This window comes from Mustela nigripes, chromosome 14 (assembly GCF_022355385.1).
Source record: "Mustela nigripes isolate SB6536 chromosome 14, MUSNIG.SB6536, whole genome shotgun sequence".
In the NCBI taxonomy this organism is placed as follows: domain Eukaryota; kingdom Metazoa; phylum Chordata; class Mammalia; order Carnivora; family Mustelidae; genus Mustela; species Mustela nigripes.
The window spans coordinates 57,729,852-57,756,384 of record NC_081570.1 but is presented as its reverse complement, the minus strand read 5'-3'; the positions used below and the strand labels follow the sequence as shown (position 1 = coordinate 57,756,384).

The following is a 26,533-nucleotide window of genomic DNA, read 5'->3' as shown; positions in this document are numbered from 1 at the left end:
CACCTTCAGTGGTCCTTCAGAAGTGCTCAGTATTCTTGCCACTAGTACTTATCTTTGAGAAAATTTTTCCCTAGAGACAATTTGCCTCTGTCTGTAGTATTCATATACAGTGAATTGTCAGATTTTGTAAAAGGGGCACATAAAGCAGATGCTGTGATGACTTTGAGTACAGGTACATATGATTGTCTGGAAATTAACACATTTCAGAGAAGCTGACATCCAACAGAAGCTGAAAAGCCATGTATAGTTGACCCTTGAACAACACAGGGGCTAGAGGTGCGATGCACAGTCAGGAATCCATGTAACTTTTGATTTCCCCCAGACTTAACTACTAATAGCCTACTATTGACTGGAAGCCTTATTGATAAAATTATTCAACACATTTTGTGCATTATATGTATTATATATTTTTACAATAGAGAAAAATGTTAAGAGAATCATAAAAGAAAACACATTTACAGTACTGTATGTAGTGTATCAGAAAAATCTGCATGTCAGCGGAGCTGCACAGTTCAAACCCATGTTGTTCAAGTGTCAGCTATTGTTTCTTTCTCCTGCTTAGGACTGGTGTTGAGCCCCACTGACATAAAGATGGTTTTTCCTGGTGATAATGTAAATTGTTTATTCACACCTGAGGGGATGATGATAAATGGTTGTTTAGTGAGCCTTCTCCCCAGTTCTCAGTAATTCTAGGGTGAAGATCCTGTTTCGAGTCTACAAAAGGGAAGTAATTATTTTCAGGATATACTGAATTAAGGAATGCTTCCTGCTGCTTTCTTTTTAATTGGCAAATAACATGGTTCAGAAAAATTTCTAGTAGAAAACTAGGTGGATTTGAAGTCCTGCTACTAGTATTCTAGTCTTTAAAATTGAGAGAGAATTATTGAATAGCATGGAGCACAGTATTTCTCTGCTGTTAACTCTAGCAAAAAGTACCTTAACCATGTTTTGCAAAATTAACAAAATGCATCCTTACCAAAGTTGCTATATTTCAAACTATGGGGAGTTTCAAAGATGACAGTGAAACTCACCCCAGAGGTAATATCATAGAGAGTTAAATCACTTGTAAAGACAGCAAAATTAAACTTGCTAAAAGCCCATCATTTGTATACTATCAGTTAGCAAAAATAATCCTTGCAAAGCATTTTGTTGTCAGAAATCTGGGGCAATAGGTGTCCTAGGCCACATCTCAAGTATTAATATATTTTTCAGATCATATGACCATCCTTATAGTAGCCAGTGATGAAATTTTGAAACTTTTATAGCTCAGTTTACAATAGTACTTTAAGCCACAGTGGCACCTATGGTATGCAGAATTACAATTTCACATTTGCCATAGGACCTATAAATACTGAAGCAAAATCTCCTCTAAGTGTTTTAAAGGAAGGCACTTGACAATCATTCCTGCATTTGTGTTTTGCTGGTGTAAATGACTAGCCTGGAGTTAAAACTTTGTGTAATATAAAAACAAAATAATAAACCCACCACTTATATTATCTGTATATCCCAGAGAGTTCTCGGTCATAATGGTGTCCAACGACAACTGGCTGAGGTGTTTTAAATAATGAGTGTGGGTAGCACTGGAATTCTGTAGGGCAGAAGGGAAGCAGAAATTTTGTAGTTTATACACATTGTGGCTTCTCTGCTGACCCCTGTGGGATGATGAAGTGGTAGCAGGGCTTACAACTGCCTCACCTTCCCCTAGATCCTCCCTCAGCTTCTCAGACTTATGTGCCAGTTGGTGTTTACCTTCACGAGGAAGGGTCCTGGCTTCCTTAGGACACCCCTGCCACTGAGGTCAGAAGAAAACAAGACCTGACTCAAGTTTCAGCCCATCCTTGTGGGCCCTGGCTCTTGTTTGTGGTTCCATCTATTCTTACTCCTCCAACTATCCATCTTCTTTTGTAGACTGCCTGCGGGCTTTAATCTCCAGCATCAGATACAAAGCAACTTTGAGACTAAGCAGCCCCCACAGTTATGGCCAAACCTCTTAATAAAGGTTATTTCTAGTGATTCTGCTCCTTTGAACACTTGTAAGAAAAACATTTTTAACCTACATGGTGCTTGTCTTCCAAAACTTATTTAAGTAAGCAAATTTTAACTGTTACACAGTGAATGCAAAAAGGCAGTTTTTTTTTTTTTTTTTTTTTTTTAAGATTTTATTTATTTGTCAGAGAGAGGGAAAGAGAGCGAGCACAGGCAGACAGAATGGCAGGCAGAGGCAGAGGGAGAAGCAGGCTCCCTGCCGAGCAAGGAGCCCGATGCGGGACTCGATCCCAGGACGCTGGGATCATGACCTGAGCCGAAGGCAGCTGCTTAACCAACTGAGCCACCCAGGCGTCCCGCAAAAAGGCAGTTTTTACATTTGGTTTATCAATAAAATTATATCCTGAGATAACTGGAAAGTGATATTAACCATTATTTGGAACATTCCAGATGTGACCCTGGACTTTTAATTTCTATGCCCAAATCCTACATCATCTAAATAGCTTTCTTTAAAAAAAACCAAAAAGACATGAAACATATTAGTGACAGTGCACTGGGGAGAAAAAAAAAAAACCTTACACGGTGATAACTTTTGAAAAGAATGGGAACATGTCACTTCCCTGATTTGTCTAAGGACATCATTATAAACAAATTAGTTCTGTCAGATCCTTTCTCTGTGAATTCTTTACCAGTTACATCTACTATACACTTTGTATATTCTTACAAAATTCCCACTGGTAAATTAGCATGGTTTACCCCTGAGTTATTTTGAAGAATGTCTGAATGCATTGCATATAGACTTTGACATTATAAAATGAAAACAGCAACAAAAATAATAAAACTAAGTAAAACAGACTCAATCTGCAACTCCAGATTGGTCTCATTTAGAATGGTGCTTCTGATAGTAAAGCCTTAATAATAGACATATTCTGGATGCTCTTAAAAATACCAGTAGCATTTCTGCTACATTCATATTTAGCTAAAATAAATACAAGCAAATGTACTTGATTACAGAGAATTTATATAGAACATGGATGAAATTCATTAGCTTAGAGACCAAAGTTACAATTTCAATTACAGTTTGAAAGATGTCTACCAATCTTCAAACAGCATGGCCCCCTAAGTATACAACCTAGTGCCCAACTGGAGAAATTGGTAGTTTTGCTAGAGAAGTTGGTGTCCATCCTGACACCAACAGAACCTTATTCAACTCTAAGAAGTGACACCAAGATTAAGAAAACTTACTGTTCTAGTGAAGTCCAGTTTGATTTCTTTTCCCCAAGCCCCTAACATTTTCCTATGCTCCACACAGTATATAATCACTAGGCTTATCCAAAATCCACCTTCACAAGAAGGAAAACGTACCTTCTCAAAGTTGTATCTGTGCACAATCTATCTTAGAGTTTCTGCTAAAACATTTCCCCAAATTATTGTATACTTTTGAAAAGCTCCATGATCAAATGCCAAGTAGCATGTACTGACCCAGGCACAGGGCTACATTGTTTTTCTAACGACCAAAAGACATGGTAAGGTGGATGCTACTCCCATTTTAGATAGGAAAATGAAGAAACATTAGGTAGGTATCCTACCTATAAATGAAGCCATAATTCATAACCAGACTCATAGCCTACTTCTCATTGTTGAAGAATTTAAGTAAATAAATAGGACAAACATTTTTCTAATAAAACCACGTTTATTTTTTATCATTTTTACTACCAAATACAGAACAAAAGTCAAGCGTGGAGGCAGTATTCACTTGATTTTAACTGATTGTGTTAAAGGCTTATGTCCCAGTACAACCCTACCTTTGTGCATAAAATGTTCACTGAAAAATAACCCAAGTGTGGATTCCCTTCACTGTTAGCATCTTAAGTCAGTGACATTATTTTAAAGCCAAAAATTTCTTGCTTTTTAAAGTTAGTATATATTTGTATTCAGAGATTAAGTGAGGGAATAGGCTTTAATATTAGGTTTAACCATGTGAAACTGCCAATATTACTTGTTTTTCACTTACAAAAATGGCAGGGTCATATGGTTCAAACTTTATCTCCTAAAAAATTTTTTTAAAGTTTAAACAAATGTCATTTGTGTTCAATTTTGTGTTTAAAAAAGTGCAATGATTAATAGAGGACTGTTACTAGAACTTCTTACTCACTATAGACAAAATTCCTTTTGATAAAATCTTTAAAAAGCTACTTACTACAAACTGTAAAAACAATGCTGCTTTTCTATATGGCATTTCAAAGTTAAAAAAAAAAATTAAACTCAAACTTGCATAAAAGCTACAGTTCAAGTCTCATTTCCTCCCATAATGCCAGCCACTCAAACACTACTCAAGAGTATTTCATAAAATGAATAAATATACTATTTAGTACTGTACAGTAGATACATACCATCGACAATTTCTATACTATTCCAGAAAAGGCAAATTTTTATATTTCACTGAAAATAGAAATTTACTAGATATAGGTGGGATCATTTGTCCTAAAGTTCACGGCTTTACTCAACCCCATTCCTACACCCAGAATATGAGAAATAAAATTACACTAAGACTGCTTTCGATAGAAATAAAGCCAACTTTGACAATTCTGATGGCAACTAACTGCTACAGTGATGGAGTTCATCTTACTACTATATTTAAATATGTGGATTGAAAGGGGAAAGGTCTTGATTTGTAAAATGAATGAGGTAAATGTCTTACATTCAACAGCGTAAATAAATACAAATACAGTTTTACAGGAACATGAACATAAGTTTAAGGGTTTTATTATCAAAGTCTTGTAAAACAATTTCAGAAACTGTACATCAACATGGCACAGACTGTAGCCTACTTTTGTTTATACTGCACAAAAGTGAAGCTTGAAACTCCTGTAACTAAGAAAACAGTTGCCTAACTACTTTGCATTTAACATGAATCACTGTGTGCATAAGATTACTACTGCAGTAACAGTAACACAAATTTATTGGTTTTATACAACTTGAGATCAAATAAAAAGTACATTATCAAGTAGATTTGTCTTATTTTAAAAGCATATGAAGGTCAATTTAAAATGCACTACCCCCTTTTTCCAACACTGAGATTAAAACAAATTAATAAAAGAGTGGAAAATTGAAAATCAGGACAAGAGAAAACTTTCTTTTACAGATGGACTCAGGATAGGCAGCTTTCACTGATGTAGATGTGGAATAAATTATTTCAGGAAAAAAAATTCCCAAACACCTTATGAGAAAGTATACAACTCTACTTCAAAATATGCTATTTACTCACTGCCAAAGACAGTTTCATTTGAAATCTTGTTTCTGTAATTAAAGCCTAATCAGCCATCAAAAAAGGTTAGTGCATATATAACCTTTCAAAGTTAAACAAAAGCCACAAAAATTTAGCCACAAGGCTTAAAGGATTATCTTCAGATGTAACTATAAGAATGTTAATCTGTCATGTCAACAAACAAGACCATAAGTAGATCCATCATGGTGGAGGATTTTAATGACATTTAGGATATTCCTGCCACAATTAACATGCAATCAGTGCATTCCCTACATGGCTCTATTACGGCAATGAATCAAATTCTAGAAATACTATAAGTGAACTTACTTAATAAAGGAGATCATACAACATAAACAATCCATGCCTGCTGTAGATGCATGCAGCTTTTCATTTTTGTTATGAAGCAGCACCAGAATAGTAAAACTGCTTGGTTACTCAATCAGATTTCACCATGTCATGAATTGGTTACTCATGTATCATTTTCTAAAAGCTTTTGGATGTAAATAACTAATATCAGTATCAGGAGCTTTATAACCATTTATAACTCAGAGCTGTATACATCTAGGTTTGAGATGAACAAATATAGCATTAAGAAATCACACAAAGGAATGACACTGATGCATGTATACAGTTGGGATTCCCACAGAGGCAATATTCAGTCACTCATATCCATGTCTTCTTCATGATGATCATCCCCATTCACTTTGGATTCTCTTAGTGAATCACCAGTTCCCTTTTCCACAGAGCATTCTTTTGTTTTAGGGGAACCTGGTTCTGTTGGCTTCTTCTCCTCTTTTTTCTCTTTCTCGCTGTCATACCCTTGTTCCTCTTCATCGTAGTCCCGTGTAACCTGCTTTGCCAAGGAGAATAAAAAAGTAAACGTCTTCCCAAAAAAATCGCTTCTTAAAAATTACCAGCACTACCCCAGATATCAAAGTAAATTAGTTTGTAAACATACTTTTACATCTTTATCACTCTCTGATTTTCTTTCCCGATCCTTTTCCTTATCTTTACTTTTTTTCTTCTTGCTTGTTGATCGTTCTCTTTCATCTCGGCTTCTTTCTTTGTCTTTATCTTTTTTCTTCTCCTTTTTATGTCTAGAATGACAGTAAAATATTCTTAAAAAAGATGCTTTAAAGGAACCACTCAAGAAGTTTCACCCTTAAAGTGTAGCAGTAGGTTTAAACTTGTTCAGACGGTGACTTTGACCCAAATTCACATGACATGAAGAACAACGAAGACCTGTTTCAAAACGCCAGATACAAGTTGTGCACTAGTGATACAGGCAAGATGACTGTAACTGGTTACAGGTCTAAAACGCCTGATCCTAAACACTTTTTATAATAACACAGTCTCAAGCAGAAAGGAAATATATCAGCATATTCTTACACACTTTAATTTTTGAAAAGGAAGAAAAAGCCAAGGAGAGTTTTTTTTAAATAAAAACGGACAGCTTCTGAAATGTAGAAAGTACAGATCCATACCACCAACATTCTTACCTCCTAGGAGACGGTGAGCGAGACAATTTTCTTTTAGGTGACCTAGGTTTTTTAGGAGATCTTGTGCCACTCCTACTTCGTCGTCGTCGTCTCTCTCTAGAACCACAAATGTGCAAACTAGATTTTAAAATACAGTATGATCTAAAAAATGCAGACACATCATGGCAGATGGTGTCTACTGAAGGAGGTCCACTAGGAACTTCAACAACAGGATCTGATAATTAAAAATCCATTTTCATTTTTGTTTATAGACTTTATTTTTAAGTAATCTCTACCCCCAGTGTGGGGCCTGAACAAAACACTGAGATCAAGAATTGCCTACTCTTCTGACTAAGCCAGCTGGTGCCCTTTAAAGACCCATTTTCAAATTTTGCTTTGAGCTGAAGAATCAAATGAGTAATTCTTTCACAAACTATATGATTTTCCTTTCATGCCTTCAAGAAACCCCTAACTTGTGGCAATTCTTAAAGACAGAACTTCTGGGGTCCCTTGGTGGCTCACTGAGTTAATTGTTTGCCTTCAGCTCAGGTCATGATCCTAGGCTCCTGGGATCGAGCCCTGCATGAGGCTCGCTTACCAGGGAGTTCCTCTTCTCCCTCTTCCTCTGCTGCTTCCCCTGCCTGTGCTTTTGCACTCCCACTCCTAAATGAATAAATAAAATCTTAAGAAAAAAAATTTAAAAAGTTCTAATTCAGGAAGGAAAAACAGTCTGAAGCAAATTATTTCAGATCTCAGTTTTAACAGTGGCAGAACAGGTATAAGATAACATGCCATGATATAAAAGTCAATTGTTAATAAAACCCAAAAAAATTACTTTTATTAAAATAAAATTAAATTAAAAATTAAAATTTTAAATTTAATTTAATTAATTAAAAATTAAATTAAATTAAAAATTCAGGTAGTGTTAGTAGTTAACAGTTAAGATCAAACTGACTCCCTTCAAAAAATGGTGCCCCCCCAACCATGCTTTGAGCAATTAGTTTTAAAATGCATATAGCATTTCCCCTTTCCTTAAAATTGTGGCTTTTTCTTTTTTAATATTCTGCTTCTGTCACTATTCTCAAAAATTTTAAAACTTGCAAGATGACCATTATTACAATTTAGGCACAAGGAAATAATAAAAAATGAAACCCCACACTTTTGGTTGGTTTTTTAAAAAAGCTTTTTCTTTAACTCTTACCAGCCCTCTGTGACCTCCCCTGGCAGAAACATTACACACAGTCTTGCATTCATCAAATATTAAGTCTGTCAAGTCTGTACACCTCCTATTTCTTGCTACTGCTCTGTGTAACCAAAATTCAAAATACCCTAAATGAAAGAGATGTTTTGTATTTCTGTGTCCCTGTATAGACTGTAGCACAACTGAAAACACAGCAAGTATATAATTAAAACTTAACAGAATACACCTTAACTTAGAATAATCCAATTATAAAAGTAGGATAAGGTGCTTATAAAAGTACTTTAAATAAAGCAACAGCAAAAAAAAAAAAAAAAATCCCTCTAGTTTTCAAGAACATGTATGTTGCCATCCCACCTTTTATGCCCCTTTCCTACCTATGTATTCTGTAGACCTGGTTTAGCATTTCCTTAAGCACTCACACCTAGTTTATTTTCTTGATTAGATATTTACTTTTAAGAAACTATCACCCTGGTAAGAAACCCTTTAAGTATTCATGCCAACCACTGATCTACTTCGTCTTTATAGATTTAACTACTCTGGACATTTCATATAAAGGGAATCATACAATATGTGGTCGGTCCTTTGTGACTTTCATCTGTCATACGTTTTCAAGGCTCATCCATATTAAAGCATCTATCAGTACACTTTGTTTTCACTGCTGAACAATATTCCACTGTATGAATATATACCACTTTGTTTACCCATGTTAGTTAATGGACATTTGGGTCGACTTTTGGATTATCATGAACAATGACAGAAGTTCTTGTGTGGACACGGTTTTCACTTCTCCTGGGTATACCCCTAGGACTAAAACTGCTGTTGTCAAGAAATTCTAACTTTTAAAAAAAATTTTATTTATTTGACAGAGAGAGAGATCACAAGTAGGCAGAGAGGCAGGCAGAGAGAGGGAGGGGGAAGCAGGCTCAATGCAGGGCTTGATCCCAGAACCCTGGGACCATGACCTGAGCTGAAGGCAGAGGCTTAACCCACTGAGCCACCCAGATGCCCCAAGAAATTCTAACTTTTTAAAGAATTGCCAAACGGTTTTCCAAAGTGTCTGTCCCATTTTTTGTTCATACCAGCAATGTACAGAGTTCCAATTTATCCACATCCTCACCAACCACTAATTGTTATTTTTAAAAAAATATTATCATCCTAGTGGGTGTGAAATGGTTCTGATCTGCAGCATTTCCTTCATGACTAATGCCAAACATCTTTTCAAAAGCTTAGTGGACATGTGCTTATCTCTGATGAAGCTATCTTTGCCCATTTTTATACTTGATCATCTATGATTTTTCGATGTTCTAGATAACAAGTTCCTTACTAGCTTATATATAATTTGCAAATACTTTCTAGCATTCTGGATTATCTTTACCCTCTAGATAGTGTTCTTTGAAACACATGCTTTTAGTATTGATTTCCAATTTACTTACATTTTTCTGCTTATACTTTTGGTGTCATTTAGGAAACCAATGCCAAATTCAAGGCCATAAAGATTTAATTCTTATGTTTTCTTCTAGCAGGTTTTAGTTTAGCTTTTATATTTAGATCTTTCATCCACTAAATTACTTTAACCCACTGAGCCACCCAGGCACCCCAACTAAAAAGTGGGAACCTCCTAGTGAATTTGAACATCAAGATTAAAGAATAAAATACTGCAGCAACTCATGTGTAAATGAGGCTAGAAGAAAGGAAGTAGCCAGCCTTACTACTAGCAAATGAATTCTATATTAAGAATGAAAAACAGATTTTCTCTGGAGTAAAGTTGAAACACTCAATTTTCACTAGCAGATTAAAGACATAGTTACTAGTCTAAGAATGATACAAATCGGAACTTATATGGCCTCTCATTTTGTCAATAATGACTATATATGTGGATATTTTAAACATGAGTTAGAATAATGAAATGAATTTACTGTAGTAATTCAGTATATATTATTAACCACTAAAACTTAAAACTAAATCAGGATACGAAATGTACATGGCAAACATAAAAACTGACCTCTGTTGAATTCCATGTCATTTCAACTGTAACACCATATTAAGTAAAAAGAACTTTTGATTATTCTTCACAAATTGCTTTTAAAAATTTCAACACTGAAGTTATGCACCTATGTATTGGAAAACATTTAATGCTCATGGCCTACTGACATTCTTGCAAACAAGGTTGTAAAAGGTACCAAGAACTCAAAATGCCACTTCTTACCTGCTTGCACTTCTGGAACGTCTGGCTGTGCTGTAACTTTTTGGTGGTGTTTTGGAACGTTTCTTTTCTTTGTCTTCTTTCTTTTTGTCTCTAATAAATGAACAAAATTTCCAAATGCATTAGAAGATTCAGTGCATATAAATACAGCAATGAAAAAAACAGAAGCAGAATGAAATCTAATCCTATTCTTAAAACATGAATATTCTTATAGAAACGTAATAATAGCTTAAGGGCATATTTAGTAAATTTAAAAAAAAATCATTTCCTGCTATTCCACATAAAACTTCTCTCCAAAAGAGCAAAACAGACTATGTGATGAAAAAAAATATATAGGAGGTTGTCCAATTTCTTGGTATGTCTGGCAATAAACACCAACATTTATTTATTATTATAAAAGATTTTATTTAATCGTCAGACAGAGACAGAGGAGAGAACATATAAGCAAGGGGAGTGGCAAGTATTGGGAGAAGCAGGCTCCCTGCCAAGCAAGGAACCTGGGATCATGATCTGAGCCAAAGGTAGATGCTTAACTGAGTCACCCCCGGTGTCCCAACACCAAGAGTTTTAATAATTATCTCCAGGCTCTTCAACACCCCTTGTTCTCTCATCAGATTACCAATTTCCCCACCTACTATGACTCTGGGTCCTCTACTCTCAGGCCAGAACCCACAAAGCACTACTAGATTTAATGACTACTATTACCAATATTCTTCCAAAGTACATACCCCATTATGTTGTTAACCTTCACCATGGACCAAGACAACCGTCTACTTTTTTCCCCTGCTACATATTCTACGCTATTCAGTACTATAAGCAAAATATCTTAACACAATGGAATATTATTATACATACTTCAATTCTAAACCTTTTTAGAGATTCTTGTATATTTACTTTTATTTCCTACAGCATTTTTTCCTCCTAGATTACCATTCTCCCCAAGACTCTGCACAAAAGGTAATCGATGTATTTGTTGAATGAGAAGTCCTTCACTCCCACAGACATACATACCTATCGTCAACTATAACGGTAGAGATTAAAGTATCCCTTTTGTTTTTCTAAGCTAATCCCTTTAGCTCCTATTTCTGTCCTTTTCTTCTTTGGTCACCCTGCTGCCATCAGTTACCCCCTCCCCTTTGTTCATGTCTTTATAATTTCTGATTACTGTTACTTTCCCTCAAGGATACTCAGTTATGTTTCCACAAACTGATCCTCTATCAGAAATCTTTTCTAAGTACAAATCTGAAGAGTAATAACTCCCTGTTCCGTAACTTTTCCATCTCTTCCCATTGCTTCCTGGATCAGGTACAAACTCCTTTGTGAGAACAACACAGCCTTCTGTGGGTCATCTGTCTTCCTAAACTTTTCCGACCTTATTTCCTAGCCACCCCCCATACCAAAATACTTGCCATTTGTGTTCCCTCTCTTGCTGTGTCTCTTCCTGCTAAATAAATAAAATCTTAAAAAAAAAAAAAAAAAAGTTCCTTGAAGGAAAGAACACCCAATTCCTCTTTGTATGATATTCATTTCATTATGCAAGCTTGGTTGATTGACTGGATTAAGATGACTCACCCTATAAAATACAGTAACTAAAAGCCTCCTTACAGGCTGAACACTCAGTACAGCTACCCCCCAAATCTTTGCTCCCAGATGAGTTATATAGTCATGGAGAATAAACTGTTTTGGACTTCAACTGTCCTTATTATTTTAATTACATAATTAAATATACAAATGGATAATAGATAGTATAAAGTAAAAGGTCTGCTTCTAAAAAATTAGGCTACTATTTAAGAGGGAGGTAAGGACAGCTGCTCAAAAAATAAGCGTTATGAAATTGTATACATGTGACAACTATAAATGAGAAAAATATAATAAAAATCTAGGTACTTTTTAAAAGTGATAGTTCTCTTGCCACTGTGAAGGTGGTTCAAGTGAAAAAGAGTGACTTGTTAAATGCTACTCAAGACTATGTATTAATTTAAAAGGGTCTGGCCCTATATGAAAAAGATGGACTACTGTATGAATTCACATTTAAGTCAAAATACAGTGTTAAAGTACAATGTTTCTTTAGTGACTCCTCAACTTTAACCTTCTACTCATTCCAAATCATGGGACAGGAGGCTCTCCAAATATGGTTCAATGTTTGCCATATATTAATTCTTAATATTTATAAGGTGCTGACACTGGGATTTGGAAAGGTAAATTAAGGCATAGTTGTCTGCCATAATCCAACTCTGCAGCACACTGTAAAGAACGGTGGGAGTAGCACCATATCCGTAGCAGGGTTGAGTAGAAAAAAGGAAACGAAAGAACGTAATAGGACAGACAAGAATTTTTACTACAAAGAAATCATCTCAGTTTTCAGCTCTAAGAAGAAACCTTAAGTTTACAAAGGAGCCCAGGAAAACAAATGTCAGCCTCTTCAAAAATTAAATAGTTCCTTCTCCAAAGGAAAAAAGAGGGCTACTCTCTCCTTCTACCACCCCTTTCGTCTTTAAGTAGCCCATATCTAGGATTTTGGGAACTTTAAAATTTGTCTTCCCACCTAATGTCAATGGTCTACTGTACCTGGTTTTTGATGTGCTCCTTGACCTTCTACCTCTCTCTCGGGAATGAGATCTTCTCCGTCTTGGACTTTTGGATCGTCGCCTACTCCTTGACTTAGAATGTGATCTCCTTCTTGATCTGCTTCTTGACCGCCTAATAATGAAAAAGCCAATACATGTGTATAAAGGCAAACAGACTAGTTCTGGGACTGTTTCACTTAGCACCAAATGATTCAAACATATGGGTTAACCATCAACAAGTGGGGGTAATTTCCTATCAGTTGCTGATGTTACTTATTTAGTCCATAAGGCTTTTTTTTTTTTTTTGAAGATTTTATTACCTTAGGGAGCAGCAGTGACCAGGGTAGGGGTGGGGAGAATCTTAAGCAGACCCTGTAGCCTGATACAGGGCTTAATCTCACAATCCCGAGATAATGAGGTGAGTCAAAACCAAGAGTCAGATGCTCAACTGACTTGAGCCCCCCAGGCACCCCTAAAACATCTTTGATTCCCTAGAAACTAATACTTCTAACACTAGAATTTCTCACCTTTTAACCTCAATCTGTCAGAATAGTCCCCCTGATACTGTAACTCTGAACCTAAAAACTGTACTAGAGAATGAAGGAAAATAAAAAGTACCTGATTCACTTGCATCATCTTCTAACTACACAGAATTTTAGCACGTGTCTTATGTAATTCCTCACTATGGCAAGTTAACTCTACTGGTCGATTACCAAATACTTAATATTTGCTTATTACATGCTTTATAAGTGCTTATTCTTACAATAAGCCTTTCAAGTAGGTACTATTATAATTCATTTTATAAATGGAAACCACTTAAGGTGTGTTGTTGCTTTCTATGATTTCTAATTCTTCTCTGAAATGTTGCTTTACTTCTTTGATTTACAACCTCAGAGATAGAGCCAATGTAGCCCTATATAGATATATACAACTCAGCACAATCTGCCTCTTTAACTTTCACTTCCCCTCACCATTATCACTAGCTCTACATGATGATCATATCTTTCCTGTCATGTAACAGAAGTGCTTCTTTCTGCACCGTCTCCCAGCCTTTTCCCCCAATCCTATATACTTTCTCTTCCGGGACTTAAGAAGCACAATTAAGTTTTTGATGTTGTCACCGATCCTCTTCCTCTTGTATTTTATTCTCTTTTAAGAATAATTAAAAATAAACCGCATCTTCTGCTTAAGATTTTATCATTTAACTTCTAAGGACCATTCATTCAACCTGTTTCTATGGAAAACTTCTAATTCAGTCAAACTTTTTACATTCACTTAAGGTGCCCAGAGGAAACAGAGTTTAGAAATGGTAAAGATATATGTCCAAATCTCAGTTCAATACCAGCAAATGGAGAACATTCTTTGAGTCTATTACTTAATGAAGAATAATAGCACTTACATTGTGAATATTAGTTATTTAAAATTTAAAATGAAGTTAAAAAGTCAGCTCAGTGCTTTGATGTAGGTATATATATGAACTACTGATTCCTTTCTTTCCTCTTACTAATGTGCCAGTATGGGTTCTGCTGTCTCCTTCTCTAAAACCACTATTTCAAAACTTGTGTCTTATTGAATCAATAAACTTTCATTTTAATCATCTCCTATTTGGCATTATTTGGCAACTACTAAAACAATCCCTTTCAATAACATGTCTATTTCCTAGAAAATGTTCATGTAATGCTTACCTACCTTTCTGTAAGCTTCATAAAAATGGGGACTAAATTTGTCTACCTTATTCAATAACTATACTCTCGAGCAATCAGTACAGTGCCAGACTCTAGTAAAAGGTACTAATAGTCTATTTTAGGTGATAGTGACTCTATGAAATATAATCAAAATCATCACTTTCTTCTTAAGAGTTAAAAATAATTCTGGAAAATAAAACTGATGTTATTAGAATTAAACACTACTCATCTTTTGAGTATACTGGCTTTAAGAAAATTATGTCGACAATCATTTTTGCTAAACCGAGTTACTCATTTTTCCAGCCTTTAACGTATACACAAAAATAGAAGTAGAGAAGCAATAAATCAAACATTCTCACAGTTTTTCTAAACAAATGATTAATAAAAGATAGTTTCAAAAATCTAATAAGCAGAGGTATCACACCCATCTATTTACTGTAAGGTCCTGAAAGTTATTTTTTTAAAGAGTAATGTACTGCAGAGCTATTTTAACACACTTACCTGTTTATATAAGCTCTTTAAAGAAAATCAGAAAAATATACGAAATTAGTATTTTAAGTTGTGGAAAGTAATGGTCATTTTACATGCCAAGATGCTTAAGATACTATAACCCATTATAATCCATTATGATGTATTATTACAAGTGTCCAAAAACACTGTTCAAGAAAATAAATGTTTCACTATTATTTCCCACAGGTTGTATTAAAATAATTCAAATTAAAACCTGAGAACACTAGTATGTACTTGGTATATACAGGAAAAAGGACTTAGTTTCTCAAACATTTTAAGTGTTAAATTAAAATATAAGAGCATGGTCCTGGAAAATTGGGATTATTAGCAATATCAATATATCACATATTTAGCTAATCCTGAGCAAGCTAACAAAATAGAGTTCCTCAGGTGGAGATGAAGATGTGAGAAAGAGCATTAGGCAGAAAGGAACATTATGAACAAAAGCATGGAAGCATACAGAAAATGTACGTTCAGGCAAGCAGTACTGTAATTAACTGTTTTGGAGTGGCAACTGACAAGTGTGGAAGATAAACAGGGTTAAATAGTAAAGAAAACTGAATGCCATTCTAAGGTTTTATTTACCATATTGTTAAGGCTAATAAGGGTGCTCCTCAAAGTTTAACAAGGCTGTGACATGATCCGGACGTGGTTTTTTTAAAGTTGTTTTTAGGAATGAGACAGGTTGGAAGAAGATGGGAGGCACGGAGTGGGGAGGGTGGGGGGGCGGGGCTAGAGGACAACCCTGTAACATTCTGCTACAGACTGAATTCTGTGCCCCTTCCACAATTCTTACGTGAAACCCAATTTCCAATGTGATTATACTGAGGTGGAGCCTTTGGGAGATAATTAGGTCATGACAGTACAGCTTTCATGGGATTAATAACATTATAAAAGAGATCTAAACCCCTCACTCATTCCATGTGAGGATATAGTAAAAAGACTTATAAACAAGGGTCCTCACTAAACACCTAATTTGACAAGACTTCGACCTTGGACTTCCCAGTCTCCAGACCTGTGAGAAATGAATTTCTGTTGTTTGTAAGCCACCGAGCCTATGGTATTACAGCAGCCAAATGGACTAATGAAAGGACTATGAAAAGACCTGACATTGTCATGGGCTCCAAAGGTCAAAATTATTAAAAAAAAAAAACAAAAACAAAAACAAAAGAACAGAACAAAAAACCACCAAGATGTTATTTGCCCTTTTCACTGTGTTGACATATGAACTAATGGTGCAAAAGCAATGGTGGTGTAAAAGGGTTTATCATCTTCTTAGCACCAATCAAGGTAGCAGGTACTGAACTGTCCTAAGTAGGTCTCTGTATTCTTCACTGGCATTTGCAGTATGCAAGTGCAGTAAAAGAAAAAAAAAAAAAATAAAAATAAAAAAATTTCATTTTCACTAAAGAGATCATTGATGAAACAGTAAAAGACTATTTTATTAAACCTGATTCTTTGAATGCTATTAACCTAGTATTATGAACAGTAAATATTAAATCTAGGCCCTTGAGCAATGTTCTGTGCAATGAATACATAAATAACTTGTCATATTAATTAAAGTTAAATGACTGTTGTTACCAAGAAACACAACTGTGTGACTGAGCTGTGAGCTTACCTACCTGCTTTTCCCATGAAGTAACATCTCTACTTGAAAAAATAAGTATGACAAACTACGGTTGTTTCGACTACGGTATTGGCAGACATTTTCTGGAAAAAAATGCATGAAGCCTATCATCTCAAAAAAAAAAAAAAAACCCCAAACTTGCTGCTGATAAGATCTGAGATTTCAAGAGAAAATTAAATTTTAGAACACTTGAATCTACCACTGTGAACATGACAGATTCCTAATACTTAGGAATTAGTTTTTAGATGACATGTGTGGTGATATTATTGAAAGTCATCATTTACAAATATTCATGCATCAGATGGGTAAGTTGAAAGAGAAGTCTCAAGAAGTCTAGTGGAAAGTCAGAACTAGAATTCAAGTCAAAATTTTCAAGTCTAGTGTTCTTCCACAGTCCTAACTCAATTTAGTGCTCCAGTCCCAGCACCTTCCTCCCATCCCCAGATTTCGGAGTTTTAAAGTACCAATCGACTGTCTATTTAGCCCATACCTTTTCTCCATTTGTCCACATGTGAACTCAAACACTCTGCTAATGGTAACAGTTCTTAAAACACCCAGAGCTAAGTAGGTTAACAGCTAGAAAATTAAAAAGGATTTGAAATACAGAAGTTATCTTCTTCTAAGGTACAATTAACTACCAATAACAATCTATCAAACCTGTGCCTAGAAGATGAGGGAGTCCTCCTCCTCCTAGAACGTGATCTTGACCTTGAGTGCCTTCGTTTCTCTTCTTTCTTATCTGGATTAAAAAAAGAAAAAAAAAAAAAGGAATCTGAATTTAGAAACCATAAAATAGAAAGATTATACCCACTCAGAAGTCATTCTAAGAAATTCTTCATTATCTTAATTTTCAGGTTTCATATATCATCCTTAAATGTCGTATGATCCTTTTTTCTAGGCTTTCAGTAGATCCAAATTACATCTCTGATTTTCAACTAACCAAAGTTTCCTTTGACTATTTCATTTGTACCAGATTTGGAAGGCTGTGATGTACTGTCCATAAACAATCTATGAAAAGAATTATCCAACTCATTCTTCATAGGTTTCTAAATGAGGAGTCCCTATTTCCATTCCTGGGTTCTACTTTCCCAAATATAGCTCTAATTGACCCAGATTAAAACGTTTATTTTCATGTATCATATATTAACATCTCCCAACCAGTACTCAATTGTAAGATAAATATATTTAACAGATTATATAATAAACAGAAATATAGACATATTAATTCCTGTTCCATTAAAATGTTCCTTCTTAATCACTTATGCCTATGTGCCTCTGCTAAATAAATTCCTATATATTTGTTACAGTGGTTGACTAATAAACTCAGTATTTGGCCTTCAATTCCAGAGAGTCATGATTCATTCACTGTTTACACTACACTCTGTGGCAGAACTGGCTTTTAGTAAGCTAGCTCTCTTTTCTTAATCTGTCCGAACTTCCTCTTGCTCTCCAATTTTCAACTGTGTAAGTCAGGAGACAGATCCAGATGATCTGAGTCCCATTTCCTAGTTTTAAATAATACATAAGCAATTCCTTTAACTTAGGACTTGAGAAATAAAGCCACTGCATTCTTCACATGTGGTCTACAATTAAAGTGAGACTAAGTTCTTTCACATTTAGATCATTTCATTAACTGGACTCAATTTATTGCAAATGTCAGTAATAAATTCACAAAAATCTTGGGGAGAATACATAAATAAACCACTTTCAGTATTTCCAGTTATTAGTTTTCAATGAAAACAAAAAGTTACAGCATGGTGTTCTGGCTCTGGAGTCACATACATCCAGTTGTGTATCTAAAACTCTTACTCCTTGCCTTATGGCCTTGGACTAATTAATTGTTATTAAATAACAGCCATAAAGCACTTGGTATTAATTTATCCAACATTGTAATTATCTTCTTAATACTATACATATCTAAAACCTTCCCAATTATTAAGATATAGGAGTGAAAAATTAGTAAAACATTTATTTGATATGGGAAAAAATAATCCAGAACCAAACATCCAATCTATATAGGCAGACAATACGATAACCATAACCATTCACTTCACCTCGAAAAGATAATCTGCAGAGAGTAAAGTAATATTTTTAGGTATTTGGTTTTCTTTAAAACAAATGTCTTAACAGAAGCATCTTTAGTAGGTTCTCTAGGTCAAATAAAAGACTAAAATCAATTAGGTTATCCCAACATAAGCTAACATAAGTCTAGGACACTACTATTAAGGAATGCATCATTGAGGGATAGAGTAGGGTGTCCTGAAGGATGTTTAGCTATGTCCTGATCCTCTTCCTGCTAGAGATGCAGTTGGTACCAACATGACAATTAAATATCTCCAGATATTTTCAAATTATGTCTAGGTGACAAGTCCCCTCCCCCAACCCAGGATCACTCTACTACATGACCTTTTATCAGAATCTGAAAACTTAAAAGATGATTATAATTAAATTTAAAAATGATTATAGTATTTCCAAACTCGTGCAATAATCATTTTTGTCAACAATCACATAGTTTAAGATTCAACACAACTGCCTAACATATCTTTACCTGGTTCTATAGCAGCAGAAATTAGGGACTGTGCTTCTCGTACTCTCTTCATGGCTTCCTCTATTTCTTTACTAGAGGTATCTGATTTCAGACTTGGTGAAACAAGACCAGCAGCTACATGATTCAACCTGAAACAGAACAAAGAACTGAGATCCAAGTATTTTTAAGTGCACATTATTACAAATAAATGTAAATATTTCATGTATCATTTCAGTAAGACACTATGAAAAAGGGGTTATTTCATGTTAATTTTGGTAAAACCATGTACAGTATAGCATCCTTTTCAATGTTTACAATCTGCATTTAAGATTGAGAGACACCTGGAATAAGAAAAAATACCTATTTTATTTTGCGGAACATCCATTAACTTTCCATAAACGCATGTTGAAAAATATTATTCCTGGGAATACAAAGATGCTGAAGATTTATGATTAACAGAACTTTCCTTCATACGATTTAAAAACTTTCTACAGCAGAATTTTCCTGGGGAAGAGTATTACTTCTAAGGTTGCAGAAGGGCAGAAAATGAAGCAGAAGCCAATGGCACACCAAAGTTACTCATGAAATTGTTGACTGGAAAGATGGACCTCTTAAAGGTTTATACAGGACAAAAAAAATTAAAGACAACAAATGTTAAAGACAGTTAAGTATTTGTGGAGAAAGGGCAATGTAAACAAGAATGGGTACTGAGGGAATTTCAACTGTACTGGTGTTACATGCTGAATGATAGGTACATACTAAGGTTTTAGCATAATTTTTAAGAAAAAAGGCATTAACTATTATAGTCAAATATTCTGTTCTCCCTCCCACCATGCTCTCCCACTTTCTTATAGTGAATTTCACCAAGCAGGAAATGCTTAAGTTTAAATTAATATACCAAGAAATTATCATTAAAATATTTCATGATTTTGTTACATATCAATTAGAGAGTATAATAGTTACAGCACAAAGAGAACTTTTCAGAGCACCTAAAAAAAGATGTTGGTATTATGTGACATGTACTAGTCTTTTGCTCTGGGATAGTGTTTCCTTCACTTCTGTCTCCCTGACTCCTATTCATGCCCCAGGTTCAGCCTCTCTGATCTTAAGTTCTCCTTGTAGTAAGTTCCCATAGCCCCTGTGTACTTCCTCTTGTTGGATGCACATACTTAACTATATTTAAATAATGTCTCCTTTTCTGACTAGAGTATAAATGCTGTGAAGGTACAAGCTTATAGTAGGTACTCCATATACATATATTTTTAAAATGAATCAACTAATGATAGTAATTTGCTCTTTTCCAGTTATCCTGGCAAAAGCTATTCATCAAACTGTTCGGAAAGACTCAATTTATACTGAAACAAAACCCTCTGTAGATGGGCTTACCTCTGAATTTTTTCCTTGCTTCTAGAAAACAGAATTATGTATTGTGTAACTTTCTTTTTAACTATCAAAGAATAACTTCTCCAGACATTCATATACTATATCCATATCACCCATGAAAACATGGAAAAAATCCTTACTTGGGATCAACAGTACTCATAAGCTTCAGCAACTGATCTGCAGCAAGCGACTATAAAAACAAAAATGTAACATCAGTGAGAATACATAAAATAAATGATTGCTATTTTATTTTTTTCAGTATGGTGAAATGCCTTAGGACAATCTGGCCAACATACAAGAAGTTACATTATTTTAGGCACACTGATGATCAATAGAAATATAATGCCAGTGAAATACATCATATAAAGTTAAGCTGTTTTAGCAGTTAAATGTGAATATGATTAGCTGAAAGTCTAGGTTTTATAGAACAGTTACCTCCTGCTTATTTTGAGACTGAGGCGCTGATACTTCAAAAAAAATACGTATAAAACAAAACTCCAAGTGGTTAGGCAGTACAATAAAAGATTTCCACAAAGTTAGGACTTCAGAAAAAAGTCTGGCCAAATAACAATGAGAGAAAACAAAAATTACCAAGTAACAACAAATTATGAACCCACGTTCCCATTCTTTCATGACTGTTTACTCCAAAAATGCTGATGTATTGGCTTTCTGTGACACTACTCTGAATGACACAAAATGAGAAATTTTTTAATGGTTAAGGGGCTAACAATGCAGTGACCTTTTAAGCTTCTAAGGAAGTTTACATAAAAAAACACTATTACTATACTATAGCAACCAATTATCTCCCATTCTGGAAATGCAAACTTAACAGGTAACGGAACAAATTCTTTAATTATAAAAAATGAGATCAAAAGGTATTCAGTTATACCTGAGAGTTCAAGTTTGCTCCAGGAAGCCCAAGTGCAGCAAGGGCAGGATCAAGAGTAGGAGCTCCCAAAGCAGCCAATGGAACAGCGCCAATCTGTGAAATTTCAAATTTTATTTATTTTAAATTTTATTTCTATACTTGTTATTTCTGGGATTATTTTTTCCTGTTGAAAGGCCCATACAATAACCAATTTAAGTCTGAGCTATATGGGCTCTGTTGCAATGACTCAGCTATGCCACTATAGCTTGTAAACAAAGATAATAATAAATAAACAAACGGGTATGTTTGTCAAATCAAAATGAACAAAAATGGGGATCTGGACTAAGAGCTATAGTTCCCTTACTATCCCTGCAATATACAATGTCCTCATTTTTCACTCATTACAGCACATTTATCCCTAAACCCAGAAATTAGAAAAACAAAAAAATTTTATATGTGCCAACAATTTATATTTGCTGCTTCTCAGGTCCAAATCCACTATCCTTTGTCCTGTTTTGTGATAATGAAAATAGCACCCTTGGGGCGCCTGGGTGGCTCAGTGGGTTAAGCCGCTGCCTTCCACTCAGGTCATGATCTCGGGGTCCTGGGATCGAGTCCCCCATCGGGCTCTCTGCTCAGCAGGGAGCCTGCTTCCCTCTTCTCTCTCTCTGCCTGCCTCTCTGTCTACTTGTGATCTGTCAAATAAATAAATAAAAATCTTTAAAAAAAAAGAAAGCACTTTTCCCATGACAGCTGGCATGATGTTAAGCTTTATGTGTGTGGGGAGCTAGGAGGACACTGTGGAAGGGGTTTCTGTTCCTGGTTCCTATGTTTACTTTCTGATTGTTACTGCAGTGGGATGCCCAGTGGCCTTCATCTTTTTAGTGAATTTCAGTACCATCCTCTTAGGCAGTTTCTTACATGTTCTCTGGGCATTCGAGAACTTCTGTACTATCCATCCTTTTGAAAGTCTGAAACTTAGCCTTAAGTGGGAAGAGGAACCTCCTTATCTACTGGGTTTCCTCAGATCTAGACATACTAGTTGCTTCCTATACCTGCAATTACTGTATATTCACTGAAGTACCACTAAGTTAACTCCTGTTACCAGTAATTCTTTGTATTAAACTTTCTCTATTCAATTTACCAGGTTTTTTTTTTTTTTTTGGTCTCCTACCTGACAGAATTCTAACCAACAGATGTAAATTATGCAAAGTCCTATTGCAGGCAGTCTTTCTCCCTAAGAACTGTGCTAAAACTTCTTCTAGCTTCTAGTAATATTTAATAAATAAAAGGTACCAAACCTTCTGTACTTTAACAATTGTTTATGGAGTACAATTAAAACAGTGTCCCTATAAAATGTCTACCTTGGTTATTACACAATTTTATATAAAGGTATCAATTTACAAATCACCCAGATCCTTTTATAGGTTAAAAAAATGAGGACTTAAATGACAAAGTCATACTCAAAATGATGGGAATTCCTGAGTTCATCCTTTTTCTGACTTTACAGCTAATGGAACTATTCAGACAGGCGAAATGATGTAACAGAAAAAATGCTGTTACAAAATTCTAGTTGAGGCTTGCTGTTTGCTACTATCTGCGAAAGTACTCAATGACCAGTTACAATCTCTCTGAATAAGAATAGACGAAATTTAAAGAGCTTTTGGTTCTAAAACAATTATGCTTTTTATAGCATCCTATGAGGTTAGAAACACTACCCAGCAAAATTTTTCTCCAACTTTATTTCACCTTCCCCACGTTAAAAATTTCCATTAAGAATTCACCTTTATTGCAATCCATGTACTTAATTCAGACCTCAAGAGCAAAAGCTCAAACGGCATTGAGAAAGAAAGAAAGAAAGAAAAAAAAAACCCACCAAAAAGTCCGAATTTCAATTTTATTTTCTTTCTGGGTCCAAATGAACATACTATTTTTAACAGCATGTTCAACAGAAAAAGTCTCATGCCCCATCAAATTCCAGTCCAAACGCCCCCTTACCCACATGGTTCCTTATGGGTTATTTTGAGAGCTAGCGGCAAGCCAAATGTAACAGATTTATGATTTTCATCAGAATGCTCTTAAAATGCAAACTCGTAAGAGGTTTTCTTCAGTATTTATGATAACAATATAGCCTTTTACAATACTATGAACATGTGGTTATCATTCCTCTGTGAACTCTAATCATTACAGCACTTAAAAAAGCTCAAGTATGTTTAGGTTTATCCACAATTCTGTGTTTTTATCCTTTAAGAATTCAATAGAACTAGCAGTACCTGGGTAAGTGGGTTAGGGGTAGGCAGGAGTCCACCACCAGGCAGAAGACCTGCCACTGCATTAGCTGGTGCCAACAGAGACAAAGCCTTAGTCTCATCAGGAATAACTCCTGCAGAGAAACATCCTTGCATTAGAACACACTCTTTTGCAAGACAGAAAACACACAAAAACACCCAGAAAAAGTCTCCCTGATACACCACCTGAGTTTGTTGAAAGTACTTATGTTCGCTAAAATATAAAGCTTGACTTCTATGATTATTTATCATTAATTTTATGTCAGAATGAAACTTCAATGTGTGAAAATTTGTTTCCTTTTTCTCTACAAATGGTTAAGTTTCTAGAGTAAAAAAAAAATAGCACAATACACACTACTTTTTTGTTAACACTGCCAAGATTTCATCACCTGTACTCGATTTTTAAGTCATGAACCAAACGTAAGCAAGCACAGTCGGTTCTCCAGGGGTGTGCTCTCAACTTTCAAAAGCTGTTTTATGAACAACGACTCGTGTCGGCTGCTTCACTATAAAGCACACAGAAAAATCAAGATACACAAGACAAAAAAAGTTTGATTTAGGGGTTAATAATATGGTACAGTTACTATGATTTTCTTTTACACCTACCATACAAATTTTGTAAAAATTAAGAGAAGAAAAGTATGTAAAGGAAATATTCTGTTGGAATCAAGCGTAGGGCTTTTGCTGACTCATGAAAATGAATATGAATGTTTCTGAAGGTCTCTGAATACACACAGGATGTGTGTGTGAAAGTGGGTGAGTAAGAAAGAGAGAAAATAGGTAAAACAACATGGCACATTCCTTACCTGTACAGTAAAATGCTTTATGTTCCAACATGTGCCATGCTAACCATACCAAAAATGCTGCTACATAGTGTCAGTTCAAAAGCTAACTTAGCCAAACTCCTAAAGCCAAAAACAACATGTATGTCTGTTTTTAAAGCCTAATCTGTGTATTCAGATAAAATCTAAGGGCCCTAAAACAAATATTTATATGTAGACAATTTAAATTCTATCCAACAGCAAAAGCCCTATACAGATGGATTAATCTGTTAATGTGCCCAAGCCCCCAAAATGAGAGTTCAATAATACAATTAAACTACATATTTGCAAATACCAGTAGTATTTCTGTAATACATATTAAGAAACTGCATCTCATCATAAAACATACAATATGTACAGGGCACTTAAGAGAAACTGGATAAGCTGCAGAAGAAAACTGTTGGGTGGTATTTTCAGCAGGGCCTGGTATATAGTTCAGGCTGAACCAGGGAAAAGAACTGTAAAACACAACAACAAAAAAGAAAAACCACTGTTAAATAAAGGTAATGGTTCCTTCCACCTATACTGAGAAGTGCCGATAATATAAACAAATGTATACTACACAGCACTGTTATCTTGCTTGTGTCAGAGCTGTCATCAATTTAGATACCAAGAGTTATGGAGGGGTGGGGGGAGAAGATCATTTAGATATAGGGCATTAATGCATCAATATTAACAAACCTACAAAGATTATGGGATAATTTTGCATGCAAAATTATGTCTCAAGAGGATAATATTAAGTATCAACATCTTACTCAAATTAGTGCATTTGCAACATTTCTGGCAAACTAAAATCCTCTTGAATTTATTGTGAGACACCTGATAGAAGATCTGCATCCATTAAAAAAAAAAGTCATGCATCTGATCCTCTGATTTAAAAAAGACTATTTAAAAATAAAACTACAATTTAAAAATAGCAATGAGGCCCCTCACCAGTTAATTTTCATGCGTCAAGAGTATTTTTTTTACTGCTGCTTTGATAGAACCATGAAATACTGCATGAATGTGTAGAAATGAAAGAAAAAGAAACAGACAAAAGAAACAAACATTAACCAAGGAACCTAAATAACCCCCAAATCCATTACTATTAAGAGTTCCTTCCAAATCCAGCTATCTCAGTTTTACCAATTAAGACTATTCCTTACCGTAGACTTTGTGTTTATTGTTCTAAAACACTGACCAAGAGCCAACACCAAAGTGTAAGAGCTAAAACTAGGGTGAATGGTGATAAAGGGATTGAGTACATCAGTTATTTAGCAGTGGTAACATTAATACAGCATACCATACCCATTATTAAATAAACCAAAAATAGATTCTGGAACTAAATATTCTGTAATTCTATATACATTCCTAAACAATTCATTTATAAAACAGATCTAGAAACGTTACTATAGTCTAAAAATACTTATGAAAACCAGTTATATGATATACTGTATTATGTTCAGGACTTGGGAACTATGATACTTAGCCAATAAGAATTCTTTAAATTTAAAGCCTAACTAAAGTTCTGCACATTACTCACATGATTTGAATTTTGTTTCAAAACTGTACTTTACTTATCCTAAATTTGAATTCTTTAAATTTTCTCTTGGTGATAAGTCTTATCCTATAACAGGTACACTGATATAAAAGAAAACTGCTTAATCAAAACACACTAACTCATACGATTATCAGCATATATATTTTAAAACCTTAAAATAGGGCTCACACACTTTGATATCACGGAGACAGATGTACTATCATTATATAGCATGCCTTAATCCATCTATGAATGCAATTTAATTTCTTTAGAAAACCACAAAGGCAATTTTTCTAAGTTTTAAGGACTAGACATTTCAAAACTTTTACAAGGCATGGTGTAAAGGTTCACACTGGTATTCAAAGATCTGAAACAGCATCTAAAATTAACAATATCAAAATTCTGCTTCTACTGACCAGTTTGTTAAGGGGAAAGCATTTAAATTCTGGTCAGCATATATGTTAAATGATTAGCTTAAAATCCAGTAATTTTATCATACTTCAGTGATTTCTTTGATCAAAATTTATAGTTACCAAAAAGCAAATAAAGTAGCAGTACATTGGGAACAAACTAATTATAAAATGTTTCAGAAAATTTTACAA

The 26,533-nt window shown here is 34.8% G+C and overlaps 1 protein-coding gene across 6 annotated transcripts in view; it reads right to left on the bottom strand.

Annotated features, from left to right (window-relative positions):
• Positions 1-4,736: 4,736 nt before the first annotated feature.
• The window catches only part of SRSF11 (serine and arginine rich splicing factor 11), a 43,056-nt gene continuing 21,259 nt past the window's right edge, over positions 4,737-26,533 (bottom strand). For 3 of the 6 annotated variants that reach the window (XM_059375095.1, XM_059375090.1, XM_059375092.1), the window contains exons 4-13: positions 23,577-23,686; positions 21,325-21,417; positions 20,576-20,625; positions 19,074-19,201; positions 17,183-17,264; positions 12,705-12,836; positions 10,140-10,229; positions 6,754-6,870; positions 6,213-6,351; positions 4,737-6,107 (exon numbers count right to left, since the gene is read on the bottom strand). In XM_059375095.1, the coding sequence (XP_059231078.1) occupies positions 5,910-6,107; positions 6,213-6,351; positions 6,754-6,870; positions 10,140-10,229; positions 12,705-12,836; positions 17,183-17,264; positions 19,074-19,201; positions 20,576-20,625; positions 21,325-21,417; positions 23,577-23,686 (1,139 nt within the window). In that variant the 3' untranslated portion in view covers positions 4,737-5,909. The remainder of the gene's footprint in view (positions 6,108-6,212; positions 6,352-6,753; positions 6,871-10,139; positions 10,230-12,704; positions 12,837-17,182; positions 17,265-19,073; positions 19,202-20,575; positions 20,626-21,324; positions 21,418-23,576; positions 23,687-26,533) is intronic. The other 3 variants (XM_059375096.1, XM_059375093.1, XM_059375094.1) reach the window with 3 other exon arrangements.